The sequence below is a fragment of the Nomascus leucogenys genome, chromosome 7b (genome assembly GCF_006542625.1).
Source record: "Nomascus leucogenys isolate Asia chromosome 7b, Asia_NLE_v1, whole genome shotgun sequence".
Classification (NCBI taxonomy): domain Eukaryota; kingdom Metazoa; phylum Chordata; class Mammalia; order Primates; family Hylobatidae; genus Nomascus; species Nomascus leucogenys.
In genome coordinates, this window is record NC_044387.1 from 71,804,988 (window position 1) to 71,827,346 (window position 22,359).

Consider the following 22,359-nt stretch of genomic DNA (forward strand, 5'->3'; position numbering starts at 1 on the left):
ACTCTAATGGCTAATGTAGCTTACTATATTAGCTTACTAAGAAGACCCTAACATTTTTTCATGGACTGCTTAATGCTTTTCTCTAAATAAATGAGCAATATAGAAATTTCATGAATTCTGAGATATTTTAGGTCTGACATGGCTTTTTTTTCTTTGACACAGGGTCTTGCTCTATCACCTAGGCTGTAGTGTAGTGGCACAATCACAGCTCACTGCAGCCTTGACCTCCAGAGGTTAAGTTATCCTCCCACTTCAGTCCCCAAAGTAGCTGGGACTACAGACAAGCACTACCATGCCTGGCTAATTTTTGTATTTTTTGTAGAGATGGGGTCTCGCCATGTTGCCCAGGCTGGTCTCAAACTCCTGGGCTCAGGTGATCCACCCGTCTTGGCCTCCCAAACTGCTGGGATTACAGGCCTGAGCCACCATGACCAGCCTGGAGTGGCTTTTAATAATTATTCAGCATGGACAACATAAGAAATGCCATATCTACAAAAAAATAAAAAATTAGCCAGGCATGGTGATACACCCCTGTGGTCCCAGCTATTAGGGATGCAGAGGTGTGAGGATCTCTTGAGCCCAGGAACTCGAGGCTGCAGTGAGCTATGACTGTGCCACTATACTCTGACTTGGATGACTGAGTGACTCTCTCCAAAAAAAGTTAAACAAATTAATTATTATTTATGTAATGTGTTATACATGTGCATGTGTGATTTTCATTTTTTTCTGATTTACATCTGTGGAGAAAAAGGAATTACTATTCAATAAGTGGTATTAGGCTAGATGCCTATCCGTTTGGAAAAAATGATGTCAGAGACCTACCACACACCAAACACGAAATCTCCAAATGGACCAGACGCCTAAACATAAACCAATCCTTGGAGGGAGGGGATAATTTGTGCCTCCCAATCACACATTTTCCCTTCTCTGCCTTCAATGTGTGGATATCACTGGCAATGCTGCTCATCAACCCAGCCTAGCAGGTGAAGGGCAAGAGGAACAGGCTAGACAGGTTGCCAACAAGCAGTCCATACAATTCAGACCACATCACTAGGGTAGGTATCTGGTAGGTAAATATAACATAATGCGAAGATCTTTCTAATATGACTATAACTGCTAATGCAAATGGTTTTCTAATATTAAGAATAGCTAATATTTACTGCTCATTCACTATGTGCTACTCACTGTGTTAAATACCTTATATGCATTAGCTCAATGAATTTGTTAAACATCTTTGAGATATAACCCACATACAATAAAATTTACCCACTGAAAGTGAACATGGCTGTAGTATATTCATAGAATTATCCAACCATCACCATAACCAAAGTGCAGAACATTTTTATCACTCCCCAAAGAAACCTCCTACTAATTAGGTGTCACTCTCCAGTTACCCTCCCCTCAGCCCCAGGCAACCAGTAGTCTACTTTCTGTCTCTATGGATTTATCTATTCTGGACTTTTACACAAACAAAATCATATATCTGTCAACTCTGAAGACAACTCTGTGGGCAGTTATCTCACACGTTAAAAAGATAAAGTTTAGAGAAGTTAAATAACCACCAAAGAAGGTGGAAGGGGAACCAAATTCCACTTCCCTGAAACCCAGGTCTGGGGTCTCAACCACGTACCAGGCAACAACCTTCCACTTTTCCCATGATCTGTCTGATTCAACCACAACTGGTCATATTCATTCAATATTCTCTGTTTGCCAAGTTACAGGAAAGTACAACACATTCGTAGAGATATTTACCTTAAAACTAGGTTTTCAAATAGGTAGGTTTTATTTTAAAAAAATGTAACAATAGCCATGAACCCAGAAGCATAAAGGAGGATTCATTTCATTATCACCAATAGCTGCCCATCAGAGGCCAACTCTCTGCAAGTCTATAGTAAAAGATGAGAAGGTGGTATTTAAGGTGGAAAGAACTTTGCACTGTTATAAAAGACTAACTTTTGGCTGGGCATGGTGACCCATACCTGTAATCTGAACACTCTGGGAGGCCCATGCAGGCAGATGGCTTAGCCCAAGAGTTTCAGACCAGCCCTGGCAACACAGTGAGACCCTGTCTCTACAAAAAATTTTAAAAATTGCCAGGCATAGTGGTGCACACCTGTAGTCCCAGCTACTCAGGAGGCTGAGGTGGGAGAATTGCTTGAGCCGGGAAGGGCAAGGCTGTAGTGATCATACCACTGCACTTCAGCCTGGGCAACAGAATGAGACCTTGTCTCAAAAAAAAAAAAAAAGAAAAAAAGAAAACAAAAAAAATTCTAATTTTTTTTAGCTTCTATTTTTCACAAAGGAAAGCTTTTTGGCAGTGTAACTCCCACTGTTGCCATGAGTGTGTTCTGAAAGAGGAAGGACAGCTATGAGAGATGGATAATGCTGTACCAAAACAGAGAAAATGAGTCAGTGGAGGACTCGCCCCGTGGGAGCTAAAGGAAGGATTTCATATGCCAGCAGAAGCTACCTTAACACACATCTCCTCTGCTCTCCAAATACAATTTTTTAGTTTCTTAGCAAACTTCAAAAGATAAACTGCCCTCTAAGAAGAAAAAAATGGGAAAAGATTATGAAAACTAGGATGAATGGCAAACCAAGTATTTTACTTGATCACTATTATTTTTCATATTTACTTTATTTTTTTATTTGTATTTTTTTTCAAGACAGAGTCTCGCTCTATGGCCCAGGCTGGAGTGCAGTGAAGAAAACAAAACACAGGGTAGTCACTCTGTATCGAAGTGATTAGTAGTATGGCAGTGGCAAGTCTCTTAGTGGTAATTTATTCTAAAAGTGGAATAAAATGCTACTGTAATTTTTACTCTGGTTAAAACAAATGTGCTAATAAAAACCTGAAGATGAGATATAATTAATAGTTCCATGAAATGTGCTGCTATGTGTGATATGAGGGCTGTAACAATATTAATTCCTTACGTTTGGTCTGCTTCTAAGATGTTCATCAACTGGAGTGATAATCTTCATTTGAGACAGGTGAACTCTGCCAGTGTCTTCTCCCTTTTGGCACTCCAAGTAATTATTTTCCGTCTGCTTCAGCATCACAAGTACATCCCCACGCTGTAAGGTACAATACCACTCTCTGAAGCAATTATTATTTAATAAAACATTATTATTTTCACATTTTAATCTTTGGAGCCTAAAGCATTTAATAATGTGTAATGGTAGTAACAGAGGCCAGTAAATTTTTTTTTACATTAACCAGTAAAGAAAGAGCTCTACTTTACCTTACAAGAGAGTTCTCCGGGGTTTTGCGAGACAATATCTTCATTGGCAATTCCATGAGGCACAGACAGCTTAAATGTAAACCAATAAAAGGCTTATTCACAATCAAATAACCTCCTCTTAAGTTGCTGATCATTTAGGAATTTGGCATGTGTGTGCCTAAAGTGCACCTTCTGCAGCAGCTAAACTCACCTGGCTTTATCACACTCTAGATCAATGGGGCCTGCCATTTCTCATGGATGTTAAGAGGCTCTTGGGAGTTGGAGTTGGGCCCATAGAACCACAAGAGCTAAACACAGCCTATAACATTCCCTTAATGACCATAACCAGGAAGTTCCGTTCTACAGGACAAGATCTGCCAAGTCCCCTGGGGGTTTGAAGGAGAAACACCCAGCACTTGACCTCACAGCCAGTTCTTTAACTCAGGGTTCTTACAATGGTGGCCTGTGAAGGCTGATCAGTGATTGGAGCCCTCCGTGTACTGCCTGCCTGTTTCCATTGACCTTGAAGCTCTTCTTCTCCTAGAGTCTCTCTGATACCAAGTGTCTACTTAAATCCATTTCATGGCCTGATCCCAGCCACTTCCTGGTCCACTCAGCTCTGTCTGATCTTAGAATGGTTTTTACATCTGTACTGGACCTTGTCCAGGGGGGCTCTGTTCCCTGCTTTGGAAAATTTTAGCTGATGAGTGCACATCAGAGGGTCTGTACTATATAAAAGGCATACCCAGGAAATGCAATCACACAAGCTCACATCCAACATGGGAAGAAGGCTGCCTAGGCCTTGGGTCACCCAGGAGCAAAGATCCACAGTGCAAGGATGTGGCCCTGTACAGCTGGCTTGGTGGTGCCGTTTCCCAACATCTTTGTCAGATTTCTAGGGCTTCCAATGTACCCAGATTCCTGGCTAGCAATTTAATGGTACTGTAGGCATGCAATAAATGAAAGATTTGAAGAATTATTTTGTAATGAGACATACAGCTCTGTATATACTGTCATTTTGAATGTATTGAGTTTTAAAAAATGCTCTATTGACATTATACGACTATGCTAAGAACTGTCAGGCCTCTGAGCCCAAGCTAAGCCATTGTAACCTGCATGTATATATCCAGATGGCCTGAAGCAGCTGAAGAACCACAAAAGATGACATTCCACCATTGTGATTTGTTCCTGCCCCACCCCAACTAATCAATCCACCTTGTTATGTTCCTCCCCGGAACAATGGGTCTCCTGATCTCCCTACCCTGCACCTTGTGACCCCGCCCCTGCCTGCAAGAGAACAAACCCCTTTAACTGCAATTTTCCACTACCTACCCAAATCCTTTAAAACCGCCCCACTCCTGTCTCCCTTTGCTGACTCCTTTTTTGGACTCAGCCCGCCTGCACCCAGGTGAAATAAACAGCCTTGTTGCTCTCACAAAGCCTGTTTGGTGGTCTCTTCACACAGATGTGCGTGACAAGAACCAAACGTGAAATCTGGTTCCCCTTGAGAAAGGACTCTTAACAAAATGGCCAAATCAAGTAGAGGCTACGATTGGCATAATGGTTAGGAGCAGGTGTCAGAGCCAGCTGACCTGTTCTCAAACCTTGCTTCACCATTAACTGGATTTGCAACCCTGGGCATGTTACTTTATGTCTCTGTTTCTTATTTTCCTCACTTGTTCAAGGAGGATAATAATACCTACCTCACAAGGTTGATGTGAGGAATAAATAAGCTATTTAACATATACATAAAGTGCTTCAAACAGCGCCTGGCTCATAATTAGTACTCAATATACATCAACTACTGTTATTTATTAATTAAGTAATCTATCCCAAAGAACAACCCTGGGTTTTAGAAATTAAAGTTTTATCAGTTTAAGTGAATATTAATATATATGAATATACTGCCTCCTTCTTATTTGTCTTTACCCTTCTCTAAGGAGGATTTTTTAAAAACCCTGAACAGCTTAAAGAAAAAATAATTCCTGGCTCAATGATGGAAATGTAACACAATATAGAATTATTAATTGCTGTTCTTGTTACAAGCTACTCTGTCATTCAATCGTTAAAAAGTGTAAGCAGTCCTGCTCTCCTGATCATTTTTATTTTTTATTTTTTTAAAAAAAGAGTCTCATTCTGTCACCCAGGCTGGAGTGCAGTGGCATGATCTTGGCTCGCTGAAACCTCCATCTCCTGGGTTCAAGCAGTTGGCTTCCCAAAGTGCTGGGATTACAGGTGTGAGCCACTGCGCCCGGCCTCCTTATCATTTATGTTTTACATTTTTCAGGTTAACCTGATCAAAGTAGAGAACACATCAACTCTGTTTTTTTGTTGTTGCTGCTGTTGTTTTGTTTTTTTGAGATGGAGTCTCACTATTGCCCAGGCTGGAGTGCAGTGGCACAATCTCGGCTCACTGCAACCTCTGCCTCCCGGGTTCAAGCAATTCTCCTGCCTCAGCCTCTGGAGTAGCTGGGATTACAGGCATGTGCCAACACACCCAGCTAATTTTTGTATTTTTAGTAGAGATGGAGGTTTCACCATGTTGGCCAGGCTGGTCTCGAACTCCCGACCTCAAGTGATCCACCCGCCTCAGCCTCCCAAAGTGCTGGGATTACAGGCATGAGCCACCACCCAGCAACTCTGTTTTTTAACTGTGGGAAATGCAGGCAAAGGTTTAGGTCATTTGATGAGAAAAATATTAAAAGAGAACAAAATCAATATCTCAACTATTGATGAAAACTTCTAACTGGTAACTATTAAATGGACCATGATAATTATTGGGCTTACAAAAGGGGAAAATGAGGGAAAAACCATCCATCTTAGTAAGAACTTTCTAGTTCATTTTAAAATTTACTCAAGGGGAAAAGGAGTTATTAGATATAAACTATATCAAGATATAAACTATAAGCCAGGAGTGGAGGCATGTTCCCATAGCCCCAGCTACTCAGGAGTGTGAAGCAGGAGGATCCCTGAGCTCAGGAGGTCGAGACAGCAGTGCACTATGATTGCATCACTGCACTCCAGCCTGGGTGATAGAGTGACACTCTCTCTCTTAAATGAAAGGAAAAACAAAGGATATAAACTATAGTATCTGTCAGAGTTACTCCCATTAGTAAAACCCACTGGGTCAGGTTTTTCAGAATTTGTTTGGTCCAGCCGGGCAGCAAGTTGCAAGCCTGGCCTGCCCTGCTTTCTCTCCCCTTTCCCTACATTTCTCCTAATAATGAAACCCTGCTTTAAAGACCTAGGTGTTTTGTTTGTTTTGAGACAGTCTTGCTCTGCTGCCCAGGCTGGAGTGCAGTGGTGCATTCTTGGCTCACTGCAACCTCTGCCTCCCAGGCTCAAGCAATTCTCATGCCTCAGCCTCCTCAGTAGCTAGGATTACAGGATTGTGCCATCACGCCTGGGTAATTTTTTGTAATTTTAGTAGAGACAGAGTTTCACCACATTGGCCAGCTGGTCTTAAACTTTTGGCCTCAAGCTGATCCACCAGCCTCAGCTTCCCAAAGTGCTCGGATTATAGGTGTGAGCCACTGTGCCCAACCAAGACCTAGAATTTATTATGGCCTACTCATCTAAAGCACTCTTGGTGTCAAGGGACAATTCTACATTTGTTCCATCATCTTTTTCTAAGGAATAATGAATCTTATATATACGTTAGGGCACACCTCTTGACCACAAACATTTTTAAAAGCTAAATTTACCATGTATTTACTGTAGAGAGGGTGTCCTGGTTTGGGGCGAGGGGGTAGCACCGGATCTTGATTTTTAAAAACTTGACTCTTGGCTTTTGAGAGTCCAGTTGCCAAGTTACTTTGTTTTTTCTGAAGATCCATGTCAGAAGAGGATCGATTAAAAGGCAGTTTCTTATTAGATCTTCTGGTTGCAGAAAGCTTTGGAGGAGGTGGTCTCTCAGGGGGCACCTTGGTTGCAGGCTGTTGAGTTGGGATGGTTTTTCCATTCACAGGTCTGAAAGTCAATGTAGTAGCCACGAGTCAGTGTTTTGATCAGTATTAAATTCTGTTCTGTCCTGTCTTACACACACACACACACACACACAGAGCTTTCTGCTAGTGGAATACAATTTACTGAAACATGCAGGGTATGCTATTTTTGAGCAAACGACTGCTGCATTAAACATTACATTATTAGAGGAAATGCCATGATGTTCCAGCTTCCTCACATCTTGTGCTAGAGATTCATTAGTTCAAGACAAACAAGCATTTACTATCATGAGCTCTCTAAGGTCCCATTTGCTCTTAAACACATCATGACTATTTCTGGAAACTAAGCACTTTCTACCAAAGTCTGAGATGAAAAGCTTATAATAAGATACAATGTATGTGTGCTGGGGTCTTGTACATGATTAGAAAAGGAACATCAAAATCCCCTAATATTCATGTTATAGGTGTTACTATTAAAATTCTAATTTAGATTAATATAAGGAAAGCTAGTTCTGAAAGGATAGGACAACTATTACTTTGAAAAAGCCTTTCCTTAATCCCTATGATAGAAATAATTTTTGGCTGGGCGTGGTGGCTCATGCCTGTAATCCCAGCACTTTGGGAGGCCCAGGTGGACAGATTATGAGGTCAAGAGATCGAGAACATCCTGGCCAACATGGTGAAACCCCATCTCTACTAAAAATACAAAAATTAGCTGGGCATGGTGGCTCATGCCTGTAGTCCCAGCTACTTGGGAGGCTGAGGCAGGAGAATCGCTTGAACCTGGGAGGCGGAGGTTGCAGTGAGCTGAGATCGCGCCACTGTACTCCAGCCTGGGTGACAGAGCGAGACTCCGTCTCAAAAAAATAAACAAATAAATAAATTTCAACATAGTAATAATGTCTTCTGATAGCATTACAGCCCTTTATTTGAATAGCTCTGGAACTCAGAAGGCAGTCACCTCTGAGCTCACAAAGCCAGTCTCCTTTGGAAATGCCAAAAACCAGTCTATTAACCAGGAGGGTATCTGTGTGCATGTATACGTATATTCTAGAAGTGGAGCTGTTTTAAGTTCAGAAATGAGTCTTGTTCATTTATTTGAGGAAATAAATGCTCTATGAGTTGAACTGTGTTAAAAAGGGAGCAGAGATTCCCACAACCTACCATTAGAAGCAGACTGTGGATTAGGGGCCTGGGTGAATTGGTGAGATTATTTTATCTCTAAAAAAAGATCCAAGGCCAACAACACTCAATCTTGGTGATAAAAAAGAGAGTTGGGTCTCTGAGTCATTAATTTTTCTCTAACTTTTCCCACATTTACTTACCTCGGTGGCAACCTTGGGGGTCCTCGCACAAAACCTCCTGTTTGACCTGGGTGGTTGGATTCCTGCAAGTAGCAGAGAATGCTTTTTAGTTAAGGTTAATCTGAAACAAGAACTTGTCAAGAGAAATTCTGGACAACCTTTTGGCTGGATCTACAAGTAGAAATGCAGTTGAATTATAGAAAGTAGCTTAAAAGAGTTTTCAGCCTTGAACATTATTAACTTATTTCTGCCTAAATTATTCATGTCCTAATACAAGTGAAAACACTGACAGGAAGAAACCAGTCTCCTGTTGCGGACCACAGCCTGAGCAATTGTACTGCATGGTCATGCACTCAGTAGATTCATGAGATATTAAGGGAAAATTTAAGCAGGCCCTGAAGAGAATTTAAAAATGTATGTTCTTGGCCAGGTGCGGTAGCTCACGCCTGTAATCCCAGCACTTTGGGAGGCCGAGGTGGGTGGATCATGAGGTCAGGAGATTGAGACCATCCTGGCTAACACGGTGAAACCCCATCTCTACTAAAAATACAAAAAATTAGCTGGGCATGGTGGTGGGCACTTGTAGTCCCAGCTACTTGGGAGGCTGAGGCAGGAGAATGGCGTGAACCCAGGAGGCAGAGGTTGCAGTGAGCCGAGATCGTGCCACTGCACTCCAGCCTGGGCAACAGAGCGAGACTCCGTCTCAAAAAAAAAAATACATACATATATATATATATATGTTCTTTATTCATTCCATGATCACACATAAGAAACATACTGCTCCTAAGTTTAAACACATAGTAAGTGGGATGGTTATTAGTTGGTTTTGCTTTGAATAGGCAGATCTTATCTCATCACTGTTTGGTTTCAACAATTTGCAGTGGGTTTTGAACTAGAAGGAGGTGGGAACGTAAAAGCAGCTTGCAGGATGGTCTGAGAGGAAGGTATGTAAGGAGAAATAGTTAAGGTCCAAGAAAGCAGTGTGCTTGTACCACTCCAGCAAAGGGGCTGGATGGGCTAAAAAGAGTTTTATAGAAAAGAGGAAAAGAGTAAAGGAGAATAATGTGAAAAATAAAAGACAGGCACAGTTGGAATGTTTTATCCTAATGGTAGATGAGAGAAACTGGAAGTGTGGAGATTAATAGGAAGATTTCTGTAGGGGAAGGGTCAAACTGTTCCATTTAAACGGGTTTTCTGAACATGTTATAGCCCAAGGGTTGGGAAATGAAGGTAATACGTGGAGAATATTTACAGATCTTCTGTTGAGTGGGAAGCCAAAGGATCTCAAAGCCAAAATTTCTGTTTTTTGGGAGGGGGAAAAAGCCCTCACAAATTTTTTTTTTTTTTGGAGACAGAGTCTTGCTCTGTCCCCCAGGCTGGAGTGCGATGATGCAATCTCAGGTCAATGCAACCTCTGCCTCCCAGGTTCAAGTGATTCTCCTGCCTCAGTTTCCTGAGTGGCTGAGACTACAGGCGTGTGCCACCCCACCTGGCTAATTTTCGTATTTTTAGTAGAGATGACGTTTCACCATGTTGGCCAGGATGGTCTCAAACTCCTGACCTCAAGTGATCCACCCGCCTTGGCCCCCCAAAGTGCTGGGATTACAGGCGTGAGCCACCACACCCAGTCCCTCACTAAATTCTTCTAATTCTGTGTTTTTTTGTTTTTTTCCACTTTTCCTACTTTCTAAGTCCCCAACACACTCAGGAAATAATATTTCCCCAAAACGTCATAAGAAAAAAAATGATGACCCTTTAAATTACACTGCTTTTTTTTTTTGTAAAGGATGTTTAATTAAAGCTTGGGAATCTTTGGGCTACTTCAGACTGTTTTTCTCCTTCTTATAAATGAGCCAAAACTCACTTTAATGATTTTTAAATTATACCGAATATTTATAACCTTTTCCTTAAATACCAAATGATTAATTGCCAATAACTGTGATCATTTAAACATGTTTCAATGTTATAAAATCCCATTTCAAAAAACAAATTAAGCTTGCCCTTAAAACTTGGTTTCACTAACGAGTTCAGTTAATGTAGTGAAGCAAGTAACCAGCTCATAAACCCTGCAGTATTCCAGAACATAATCCATGCCTTATAATTACACTGCTGCCTATATTTTTCCTGGCAAATATTGCATGGTGCTTGAAAAATGCGTTTATTTCTTTGGCTACCTTTAAAATTAAAACAAACTCTAGCAGATAGGAAGAAATTTTAATTGCTTTTCTTAAAACTATAATTGTTAGATACCTTGATAAAGAAAATTTAAAAAGTAAATATATAAATTTGACATGGAAAGATGCAGATGATGTACTGTAATAAATGCGCAGCATATGACCCTAATTTTGTACCAAATATTAGCTATAGTTTTTCCTGGGTGGTGGTATTTTTATGGGAAATCTTAAACATCTTTTTAATTTCTTAATTTGCAACAGTAAGAAAATTTTAAATCAGAAAAAAAGAGTAGCACATTCAAATTCTTTAGGGATGTTAGGCACATTCGGAAAGGCACTGCTGTATCTGACACACTCCAAATATTGAGAGAAGGAGACAGTTCTTGCAGTAGCCATTGTCTCAGTGCTTGCTCAAGTCTGGGTTTATGCCCAGGTTCTGCTGAGTCTTTGCAAGATAACTGATTAGGGACTTCCTCCTCGTGGGTATTCCACACAATCTCAAGGCTCTCTGCATTTGCTTTTTGGCAGTTTTTCTCTAGCTCTGATATCCCTGAACTCTGGCTTTTAATGTCTTTGGACAAGCATTTTAGTTTCTGGTGAAGTTGGTTTTCCTGTTTGTATCGTCTCTGCAGATTCCATCTTTTTGTTCATCTGCACTGGAATAATATTCCAATTTAAAAATAATTCCCCAGTTTTTTGCTATTTTTTTTTTCTCTCTCTCTCTCTCTTTTTTTTTCTGAGATGGAGTCTCACTGTTGCCCAGGCTGGAGTGCAGTGGCATGATCTCAGCTCACTGAACCTCCGCCTCCCGGGTCCAAGCAATTCTCCCACCTCAGCCTCCCGAGTAGCTGGGATTACAGGCATGCACCACCATGCCCGGCTAATTTTTGTATTTTTAGTAGAGATGGAGTTTCACCATGTTGGCCACACTGTTCTGGAACTCCTGACCTCAATTGATCCACCTGCCTGGGACTCCCAAAGTGCTGGGATTACAGAGGTGAGCCACTGTGCCTAGCCTTTTGCTACATATATATATATATGTATATATTTGAGATGTAGTCTTGCTCTGTCACCCAAGCTAGAGTGTAGTGGCAGGATCTTGGCTCACTGCAACCTCCGCCTCCCGGGTTCAAGCAATTCTCTTGCCTCAGCCTCTTGAGTAGCTGGGATTACAGGCACGTGCCACCACACCCGGCTAATTTTTGTATTTTTAGTAGAGATGGGGTTTCACCATTTTGGTCAGGCTGGTCTCAAACTCCTGACCTCATGATCCATCCACCTCGGCCTCCCAAAGTACTAGGATTACAGGCATGAGCCATCACACCCGGCTGCTATATATTTTTTTAAAAAACAGGTATTTCTCCCAAGACCACACTCTTGTCTACTGGAATTACAGTGGCCTCCATATGTTTCTTATCATTTTTCTCCAAGAATTAGCACCACTTCTTTTTTTATTTTTTAGAGACAGGGTCTCGCTTTGTTGCCCAGGCTGGAGTACAGTGGTGCAATCTCAGCTCACTGCAACCTCCACCTCTGGGTTCAAGCGATTCTCCTGCATCAGCCTCCCAAGTAGCTAGGATTACAGGCATGCTCCACCACGCCTGGCTAATTTTGTATTTTTAGCAGAGATGGGGTTTCACCATGTTGGTCAGGCTGGTCTTGAACTCCTGACCTCAGGTGATCCACCTGTCTCAGCCTCCCAAAGTGCTGGGAATACAGGCGTGAGCCACCGTGTCTGGCCCACACCTTTAAGTCTTTACGGCCTCTGTTCCAAAATTCATTCAGTAATTGTAATTCTCAAAAAAAAAAAAAAAAAAAAAAAAAAAAAGGGATTTCTTAGGCACAGATCGACTTTCAGGTCCCAGAAATCTATATGTGTGACTTCAGGCAAATCATTTAACTTGTAGTCTGATTCTTCATCTCTTCTTCCTTCAGACTCAGTGTGTTTATTATGGTATGCATTTATTATAGTACAGTACTGAATGTTCCGACTCCCTTTATAAACAGTGCAGGACAGGATTTTCCTCATGTTGTCATGTGAGGTACAAACACAATTATGAATATGGTTATCTCTCCAGATGGTTTAATTTACTATAATTTCCTTTTTTTTTGTTTTTCTAAAATGTGGAAGTTGCTTCTGGACTGCTTAGCACTAAACATAATAATACTAACTATTTCTTTTCTTTTTTTTTTTTTTTCTGAGATGGAGTCTCACTCTGTTGCACAGGCTGGAGTGCGGTGGCACGATCTCAGCTCACTGCAACCTCCTCCTCCTGGGTTCATGCAATTCTCCTGCCTCAGCCTCCCAAGTAGCTGGGATTACAGGCGCATAACACCACACCTGGCTAATTTTCTTTTCTTTTTTTTTTTTTGAGATGGAGTTTCATTCTTGTTGCCCAGGCTGGAGTGCAATGGCGTGATCTCGGCTCACCACAACCTCTGCTTCCCAGGTTCAAGTGATTCTCTTGCCTCAGCCTCCCGAGTAGCTGGGATTACAGGCATGCACCACCACACCCAGCTAATTTTTTGTATTTTTAGTAGAGATGGGGTTTCACCTTGTTGGCTAGGCTGGTCTTGAACTCCTCACCTCAAGTGATCCACCTGCCTTGGCCTCCCAAAGTGCTGGGATTACAGGTGTGAGCCACCGCACCCGGCCTCTTTTCTTTTTTTTTTTTTGAGACAGAGCCTTGCTCTGTTGCCCAAGCTGGAGTGCAGTGGCGCGATCTCAGCTCACTGCAACCTCTGCCTCCCGGGTTCAAGCAATTCTCGTGCCTCAGCCTCCTGAGTAGCTGGGACTACAGGTGTGTGCCACCATACCTGGCTCATTTTTGTATAATACTAACTATTTCTTTTTTTTTCTGGAGACGAGTCTTGCTCTGTTGCCCAGGCTAGAGTGCAGTGGTGCAATCTCGGCTCACTGCAACCTCCACTTCCTGAGTTCAAGCGATTCTCCTGCCTCAGCCTCCCAAGTAGATGGGATTACAGGCGTGCATCACCATGCCCGGCTAATTTTTGTATTTTTAGTAGAGATGAGGTTTCACCATGTTGGCCAGACTGATCTCAAACTCCTGATCTCAAGTGATCTGCCCGCCTTGGCCTCCCAAAGTGCTGGGATTACAGGTGTGAGCCACTGTGCACCCCAATACTATTTCAATAGAGCTTTATAGTTTACAAAGTCCATTACATATGATGGACATTACGTATAATGGACATTAACGAATGATGTTTTACTTACTCATCACCCTCTCACTCCTTTTTATAACCATTTCAGAGTAGAAGCCAGTAACCTTCTCAAGCAACTTTTCCTCCAAGGGAATTTGGGATTTTCCTATTTAACATTAGTATGGTAGGAACCCTACTATCCTCTTTTGGGCTTTCTTGGCCCAGATTTAATAAAAGTTTATTACCAGCTACTTTGAAAATCACAAGTGATCACTAAATTTTAATTCATTCTTCAGGAAAATCTCATTAACTTGATATTGGCTAATTTAATTTAATGTCTCCTTCAAAGAAATTTTTCTTCGCCAGATGATTAGGTGGGCTTGCCTGTATAATAAGCATAGTTACTGCACAATGTAAAACCATGATGAAATTTGAACTGCAAATTTGGTTCAAAGACTTTAAAAGTTAATTTCTCTTAAAACAAGCCTTAAAGATCATATGCCATATGGACATTTAAAAAAAATGATTGTGGTCTGGCGTGGTTGCTCATACCTGTAATCCTGGCACTCTGAGAGGCCAAGGCGGATGGACCACTTGAGGTCAGGAGTTCAAGACCAGCCTGGCCAACATGATAAAACCCCGTCTCTACTGAAAATACAAAAAAAATTAGCTGGACATGGTGGTGCGCACCTGTAGTCTCAGCTACTTGGGAGGCTGAGGCAGGAGAACTGCTTGAATGCAGGAGGTAGAGGTTGCAGTGAGCCGAAATCGTGCCACTGCACTCCAACCTGGGCGACAGAGTGAGACTCCGTCTCAAAAAAAGAGTGTGATCTCATATCTAGAAAAACCTAAAGACTCTACCAAAAAAACCCTCTTAGAATTGATAAATGAATTCAGTAAAGTTGCAGGATACAAAATTAATATACAAAAATCAGTAACATTTCTATACATGAAACAGAACTAGCTAAAAAAAGAAATTGAGAAGGCAATCCCATTTACAACAGCTACAAAAAGAAATACCTTGTAATAAATTTAACTAAGGAAGTGAAAGACCTCTACAAGGAAAACTACAAAACACCAATGGAAAAATGGAAGAAGATACAAAGTATACAAACAAACAGACATTCTATATTCATGGATTAGAAGAATTAATATTCTTAAAATGAGAATATTACCCAAAGAAATCTACAGATTCAATGCAATCCCTATTAAAATACAAATGACATTCTTTACAAACATAGGAAAAAAAATCCTAAAACTTGTACGGAACCACAAAAGGCCCTGAATAGTCAAAACAATCCTGAGCCAAAAGAACAAAGGTGGAGGCATCACCTACCAACTTTAAAATACACTACACAAAGATGTAGTAGCAAAAACAGCATGGACCTAGCATAGTAACAGACACACGGGCCAATGGAACAGAATAGAGAATCCAAAAATTAATCCACATATCTACAGCCAACTGGTTTTTGACAAAAGTGCCAAGAACAGTCACTGGGGAAAGCATAGTCTCTTCAATAGATGGCGCTGGAGAAAAACTAGATATCCATATGCAGACGAATGAAACTAAACCCTCTCACTCACTCTTTATAAGACTCAACTCGAAGACCTAAATCTAAGACCTGAAACAATAAAACTACTAGAAGAAAGCAGGGAAAACACCTCAGGACATTGGTCTTAAAAAAGATTTTATGAATAAGACCTCAAAAGCACAGGCAACAAAAGTAAAAATAAACAAATGGGCTTATATCAACCACAAATCTTTTGCACAGTAAAGGAAACAACAGAGTGAAAAGACAACTTACAGAACGGCAGGAAATATTTGCAAACTACTCATCTGATAGGGGATTAGCATCCAGAATACAAAAGAAACTCAAACATCATAACAGCAAAAAACCCAAACAATCTGATTTTTAAATGGGCAAATAAACTTTGGGAGGTAGAGGCCAGACGACTGCTTGAATCAAGGAGTTCAAGAACAGCCTGGGCAATGTGGCAAAATCTGTCTCTACAAAAAATACAAAAAATTAGCTAAGTGTGGTGGCATGAACCTATAGTTCCAGCTACTCAGAAGGCTGAGGTGGGAGGATCACCTGAGCCCAGGAGGTCAAGGCTGCAGTGAGCTGTGATCACACAACTGCACTCCAGCCCAGGAGACAGAGTAAGACCCTATCTCAAAAAAAAGAAAAAAAACCAAAAAACAAAAAACGGCAAATTATCTGGGTATTTCTCAAAAGAAGACACACAAATGGCCAACAAATACATTAAAAAATGCTCAACCTCACAAATCATCAGGGAAGTTCACATCAAAACGGCAATGAGGTATCATCTCACCCCAGTTGGGATGGCTATTATCTAAAAGATAAAAAAAAAAAAACAAATGCTGGCAAGAATGCAGAGAAGGGTGAACTCTCATACACTGTTAGTGGGGATGTAACCTAGTACAATCACTGTAGAGAACAGCACGGAAGCTCCTCAAAAAACTACAAATAGAACTACCATATGATCCAGCAAGCCCACTACTGGGAATTTATTCAAAGGAAAGGAAATTACATTGAAGAGACATCTGCACATCCATGTTTACTGCAGCACTACTCACAATAGCCAAGATACGGAACCAACCTAGGTGTCCAACAACAGATAAATGGATAAAGAAAATGTGGCATGTATACACCATGGAATACTATACAGCCATAAAAAAGAATGGAATCCTCTCATTTGTGGCAACATAAATGGAACTGGAGGATATTATGTTAAGTGAAATAAGCCAGGAACAGAAAGTTAAACACTGCATCTTCTCATTCATATATGGAAGCTAAAAATAAGTTGATCTCATAGAAATAAAAAATAGAACGGAGGATACTAGAGGCTGGGAAGGGTAGAAAGAAGGGAGAGATAGGGAGCTTTGTTAAAGAATACAAAATTACAGCTAGGCAGGAGGAATAAATTCTAGTGTTCTATACCACTGCAGGATGCCTATAGTTAACAATAATATATAGCTTCAAATAGCTGGAAGGAAGATATTGAACATTCCAAACAGAAGTGTGAAAAATGTTTGAGATGACAGATATGCTTACTACCCTGATCTGATCTCTATATACTATATGTACTGAAACATCACTAGGTACCCCAGGAATATGTACAATTATATTTAAATTTAAAACAGAGGAAATAATCAGGAGCTTTGTCATGGGCTTCCCATAAAGTCCTCTGAAAGCCTTTATTCTTTCTTTCTTTCTTTCTTTCTTTCTTTCTTTCTTTCTTTCTTTCTTTCTTTCTTTCTTTCTTTATTTTTTGAGACAGAGTCTCACTCTGTTGCCCCAGGCTGGAGTGCAGTGGCGTCATCTTGGCTCACTGCAACCTCTGCCTCCCAGGTTCAAACGATTCTCCTGCTTCAGCCTCCCGAGTAGCTGGGATTACAGGCACACGACACCACATCCGGCTAATTTTTATATTTTTAGTAGAAACGAGGTTTCACCATGTTAACCAGGCTGATCTCAAACTCCTGACCTCAGGTGATCCACCCGCCTTGGCCTCCCAAAGTGCTGGGATTACGGGTGTGAGCCATCGCGTCCAGCCACTTTTATTCTTTTTCTTAAACCACTTCTCTAATTACTTGTTGCATGTCTGTTTCCCCAAGAAACCACAAAAGTTGGAAGACCAAAAAAAAAAAAAAAGTATGAGGATATTGAAGTTGAAATGAAAAATATATATATGTACTTCAAAAAATCTCTTTGACCCCCATCTTAACAAGTGCACAGTAAAACACTATTTTTTAAATTAAAAAAATACATTTTTCTTAAATTTCAGATTTAAAAATTCTTATGTTAATTATCTTAAAATTTTGGTCACTAATTGGGTATTTTAAATAAAAATCGACAACTTGAATAAAGTTATTTCCCTGAATATTAAAGGTTTTTAGACATTTTAATAACCTTCTCATTATTAGTTTCATTTAAAAGACAATGCCATTAAGTTGGTATACAAATTATTTTACAGTGAAGTGCAATGAATTGGCCTAATCTCTCTACAGGGACTTTTAACATTTTGAACACTTTATTATATAAGTACATGGGGCTTAGAAACTGGTCTCTAATAGAGGGTTCTTATTTTTAATCTGACTGGTAATAAAATAATTTAGATATCAGCTGACTATTCAAAATTAATGCATATCTACATCTTCAATCTAATACAATCTATAATGACCACTTACCAAGTTTCTAGTTCTGTCAACATTACTGAGCTTTCCAGATACTGTACTGAAAGTGTTTCCAATAGGTTTTTCAGCAGGGAGAGGAGGTGGGCTTTGTGGATCCTCATGTAAACCTGGAAAAAGTAGCAGCAATTCATCAATAATTTCTAGTTTTTGGGATTCCAAAGAATGAAATGATTGCTGCTTAGTTTATTAGAAAAATGGCTATCATAAAAGATACACACAAATAGTTAAGCAAATGAGAAAGAGCTCCCAGCAAACTACAGAAAATTGATGTGTCAGTCAACATCAGTTAATTTTACTATATGTTTTATAGAAAGTGAAAATAATACTCAACAATTACAACAGCAGCCAGCATTGTTGAGAACCTTTTATGTGCCACGAATTAAGTTAGGCTTTATATTTACATACATTTCTCCAACCAAGATCTATATATTAGATTTGTCCAGTCCACTAGCTAGTAGCTACATCTGATGATTTAGTCTTAAATCTTAACTAATTAAATTAAATTAAATTAAAATTTCAGTTCCTCAGTTGCACTAGCCACGTTTCAAATACTAGCCACTGTGACTAGTGGCTACCAGCACAGTTAAAGAACATTTCTATCTTTGCAGAAAGTTCTATTGCACAGTGCTACACTAGATAATATCCTACCTGTTTTACAGATGAAGAAACTGAAGCTAAGAAGGAAATAAATGCACTACCCAAGGTCTTACTGCTAGTAATTGTCAGATCCATTGTTTTGAACCTAAAAGTCCATGTTCATTTTGATAAGGCATGCTGCTTCTTAATAGGTGGTGTATCCAACACTCCCTCATCCAAAAAGAATTCGATGTGTTTTCTGTTTCTTTTTTTTGAGATGGAGTCTCGCTCTGTCACCCAGGCTGGAGTGCAGTGGCACGATCTTGGCTCACTGCAAGCTCCGCCTCCCGGGTTCACACCATTCTCCTGCCTCAGCCTCCCGAGTAGCTGGGACTACAGGTGCCTGCCACCACATCCGGCTAATTTTTTTGTATTTTTAGTAGAGACGGGGTTTCACTGTGTTAGCCAGGATGGTCTTGATCTCCTGACCTTGTGATCCGCCCGCCTCAGCCTCCTAAAGTGCTGGGATTACAGGCGTAAGCCACTGCACCCACCCAGTGTGTTTTCTAATTCATTAGCTTCTGACTAATGAACGTAATTGCTCTCCATTAAACAAACAATACCTTTACATCCAAACCACACCCATATCAGTGATAATGTAGCCCCAACTTATTTTAAAAAGAAGAAAACCAAGATGACCAAATTAGTGACAGCTAATTAAAATGAGTGTGCAAAAACAATTGGCGAGTGGATGACTGTAACATACTGAAGGGCGCTAAAGCCACCTTTTACACTGTTTGGTTTAGACATTAAAAGGAGATGAGCAGAGGAGCATTCTGTCTCTCTCTCTCTCTCTCTTTTTTTTTTTCAAATGCACACTCTCTACTTCCATTTCAAGTAAAAAACCTATAACAAGAAGATGATTTGTCAGGTTCCTGTTTTATCCGCAGACAGGACAACAGTCTCAAAGGGAGGAAAATACCCAGGCCAGCAACTAGGAAAACAATGATTTAGGGCGAGGCAAATATTCTTAGTGAGAGGAAAGGCTGCTCTGGGAATTAAGACATACGTAATAAAAACATCCAACTCAGTCACCATCTTGTAGATATTTTCTGTGCTGTGGTTTCCTTATTCTTACAAGGAAATAGTTAATCATATAGAGTATAATACTGTCGTGACAAATATTTAAGAGTATAAGCCAGTATATGAAAATAGAAAGGAGATAGCTTACTGGAAGGAGGAGCACAGGGAGTATCTGGTGTGAGTATGTGTGGCATGTGGAGGTAGGAGATTTCCAATTTTAAATAATGTAGTCAGGGAAGGTCTCTGAGAAAAAGTGGCATTGCGCAAAGACCTGAAGGATTGGTGAGGGAGGGAGCCTTGCAGACATCTGGGAAAAGGACAACCTGGTCAGAAGAAACAGGCCCCGGGGAAAGGAGCTGACAGGTTCAAATAAGATCAAGGACATTTGCACCACGAAGCTATCCCCTTTTTCCCTTGACCATTCCAAATTCTTCAGACACCAAAGTTTCATTCTTTTTCCTCCACAGAATATATGCATTATTATATTAATAAAATTCTGAGGAACTGATTTTTGATATAAATAGAAATAACTCTCTAGAAATCATTCTGTCATTTCGGTTCTTCTACATTTAGCAGTATAGAATTCAACTTTTTTTATTTTTGAAGAGGAGCTTAATGATGAATTAAAACACCCTCTTTGGGTATAAATTACCTGCCATTTAAAGCAAAAAGTTCTCCTCACTTTGTTTTTGTCTTTTATACATATATAAATATATATATATATATATATTTTATTATACTTTAAGTTCTAGGGTACATGTGCACAACGTGCAGGTTTGTTACGTATGTATACATGTGCCATGTTGGTGTGCTCCTGTGTCCAAGTGTTCTCATTGTTCAATTCCCACCTCTTTTTTTTTAGATGAGGTCTCGCTTTGTTGCCCAGGCTGGAATGTGGTGGCATGATCTCAGCTCACTGCAACCACTGCCTCCTGGGTTCAAGTGATTTTCCTGCCTTAGCCTCCCAAGTAGCTGGGATTACAGGTGTGTGCCACCATGCCTGGCTAAATTTTTTTTAAATTGAGCCTTTATTTTTATTTATTCATTTTTTTAAATAATTTTTTTTTAAATTTTACTTTAAGTTCTGGGATACATGTGCTGAACATACAGGTTTGTTATATAGGTATACATGTGCCATGGTGGTTTGCTTCACCTATCAACCTGTCATCCAGATTTTAAGCCCCACATGCATTAGGTATTTGTCCTAATGCTCTCCGTCCCCTTGCCCCCAACTCCCCAACAGGCCCCGGTGTATGATGTTCCCCTCCCTGTGTCCACGTGTTCTCATTGTTCAACTCCCACTTATGAGTGAGAACATGCAGTGTTTAGTTTTCTGTTCCTGTGTTAGTTTGCTGAGAATGATGGCTTCCAGCTTCATCCACGTCCCTGCAAAGGACATGAACTAATTCTTTTTTATGGCTGCAGCCCGGCTAATTTTTATATTTTTAGAAGAGATGGGGTTTCACCATGTTGTCCAGGCTGGTCTCGAACTCCTAGAATTCAATTTTCTACCAGTTCTTGGAGCTTTGTCAGGATAATAATTAAAGCTGCCTCCTCAGCATATCCTTTTCAGGATTTCAAAGCTCATTAATGCAGTTTACGAGTGTGCAGAAAAAGTAAACATAGCAGGCCTGAAACTTGATCCCTAGAAAGTCCTACTTACAAGATTGGTCCCTTTTTTTTTTTTGAGTTTCGCTCTTGTTGCCCAAGCTGGAGGGCAATGGTGTGATCTCAGCTCAATACAACCTCCACCTCCCGGGTTTAGGCGATTCTCCTGCATCAGCCAGGCGCACGCCACCGTGCCCGGCTTATTTTTATATTTTTAGAAGAGACGGGGTTTCACCATGTTGGCCAGGCTGGTCTTGAACTCCTGACCTCAGGTGCCTCCCAAAGTGCTGGAATTATAGACATGAGCCACCACACCCAGCCACAGGACTGGTCTTTGACTGGCATATAGGAACTTGGACTTTGGGACAGTTCTCGCCATCCTCAAAACTGATAAAACAGAATATATGGTTTATGCTGAACATCTGCTTTCCTTCTGGGAATCTGGAATTTTGGTATGTGCCAAAATTTCTAGAAGTGCCTACATGACCAGCCCCCAGCAAAAACCCTGGGCACTGAATCAGTAGTGAGCTTCTCTGGTTGACATTTCACACTCGTCGTCACAACTCATTGCTGGAGGAGTTACGTATGTCCTCTGACTCCACCAGTAGAAGACTCTTGGAAGCTTGCATCTGGTTTCCTCCAGACTTCACCACATTTGCCTTCTCTTTGCTGATTGTGCCTCATATACTTTTGCTATAATAAATAATAGCCATACATACAACTATATGTTGAGTCCTGTGAGTCCTCCTAATGAATCATCAAACCTGGGGGTGGTCTTGGGGACAGTGACACAACAGATGAATAAATTTAAAAATTTGTATTTATTACTAATTTCTATAAAAGTTGTATTACTTAAAACCCAGGCAATATTTCTTATCATTATATGTTACTATACTTGTTAAAATCCAGAATACATTTAACAAAGTAATAGCAAACAGGCAAACAACCCAATGAGCTATCATTTTACTGATTGTGGGCTATACAATACTGTCAAAAGAAATATACTGCCAGTTTTTTCTTTCTTTCTATTTTTTTTTTTTTTGAGATGGAGTCTCGCTCTATTGCCCA

At 40.4% G+C, this 22,359-nt stretch overlaps 1 protein-coding gene across 3 annotated transcripts in view; it reads right to left on the reverse strand.

Annotated features, from left to right (window-relative positions):
- SH3D19 (SH3 domain containing 19) overlaps nt 1-22,359 on the reverse strand; it is a 202,895-nt gene that overhangs the window by 21,681 nt on the left and 158,855 nt on the right. For 2 of the 3 annotated variants that reach the window (XM_030816235.1, XM_030816236.1), the window contains exons 9-12: nt 18,019-18,131; nt 8,491-8,552; nt 6,926-7,190; nt 2,935-3,075 (exon numbers count right to left, since the gene is read on the reverse strand). In XM_030816235.1, coding sequence (XP_030672095.1) covers nt 2,935-3,075; nt 6,926-7,190; nt 8,491-8,552; nt 18,019-18,131 — 581 coding nt within the window. Of the gene's footprint in view, nt 1-2,934; nt 3,076-3,242; nt 3,312-6,925; nt 7,191-8,490; nt 8,553-18,018; nt 18,132-22,359 lie in introns of all 3 variants that reach the window. The other variant, XM_030816234.1, reaches the window with a different exon arrangement.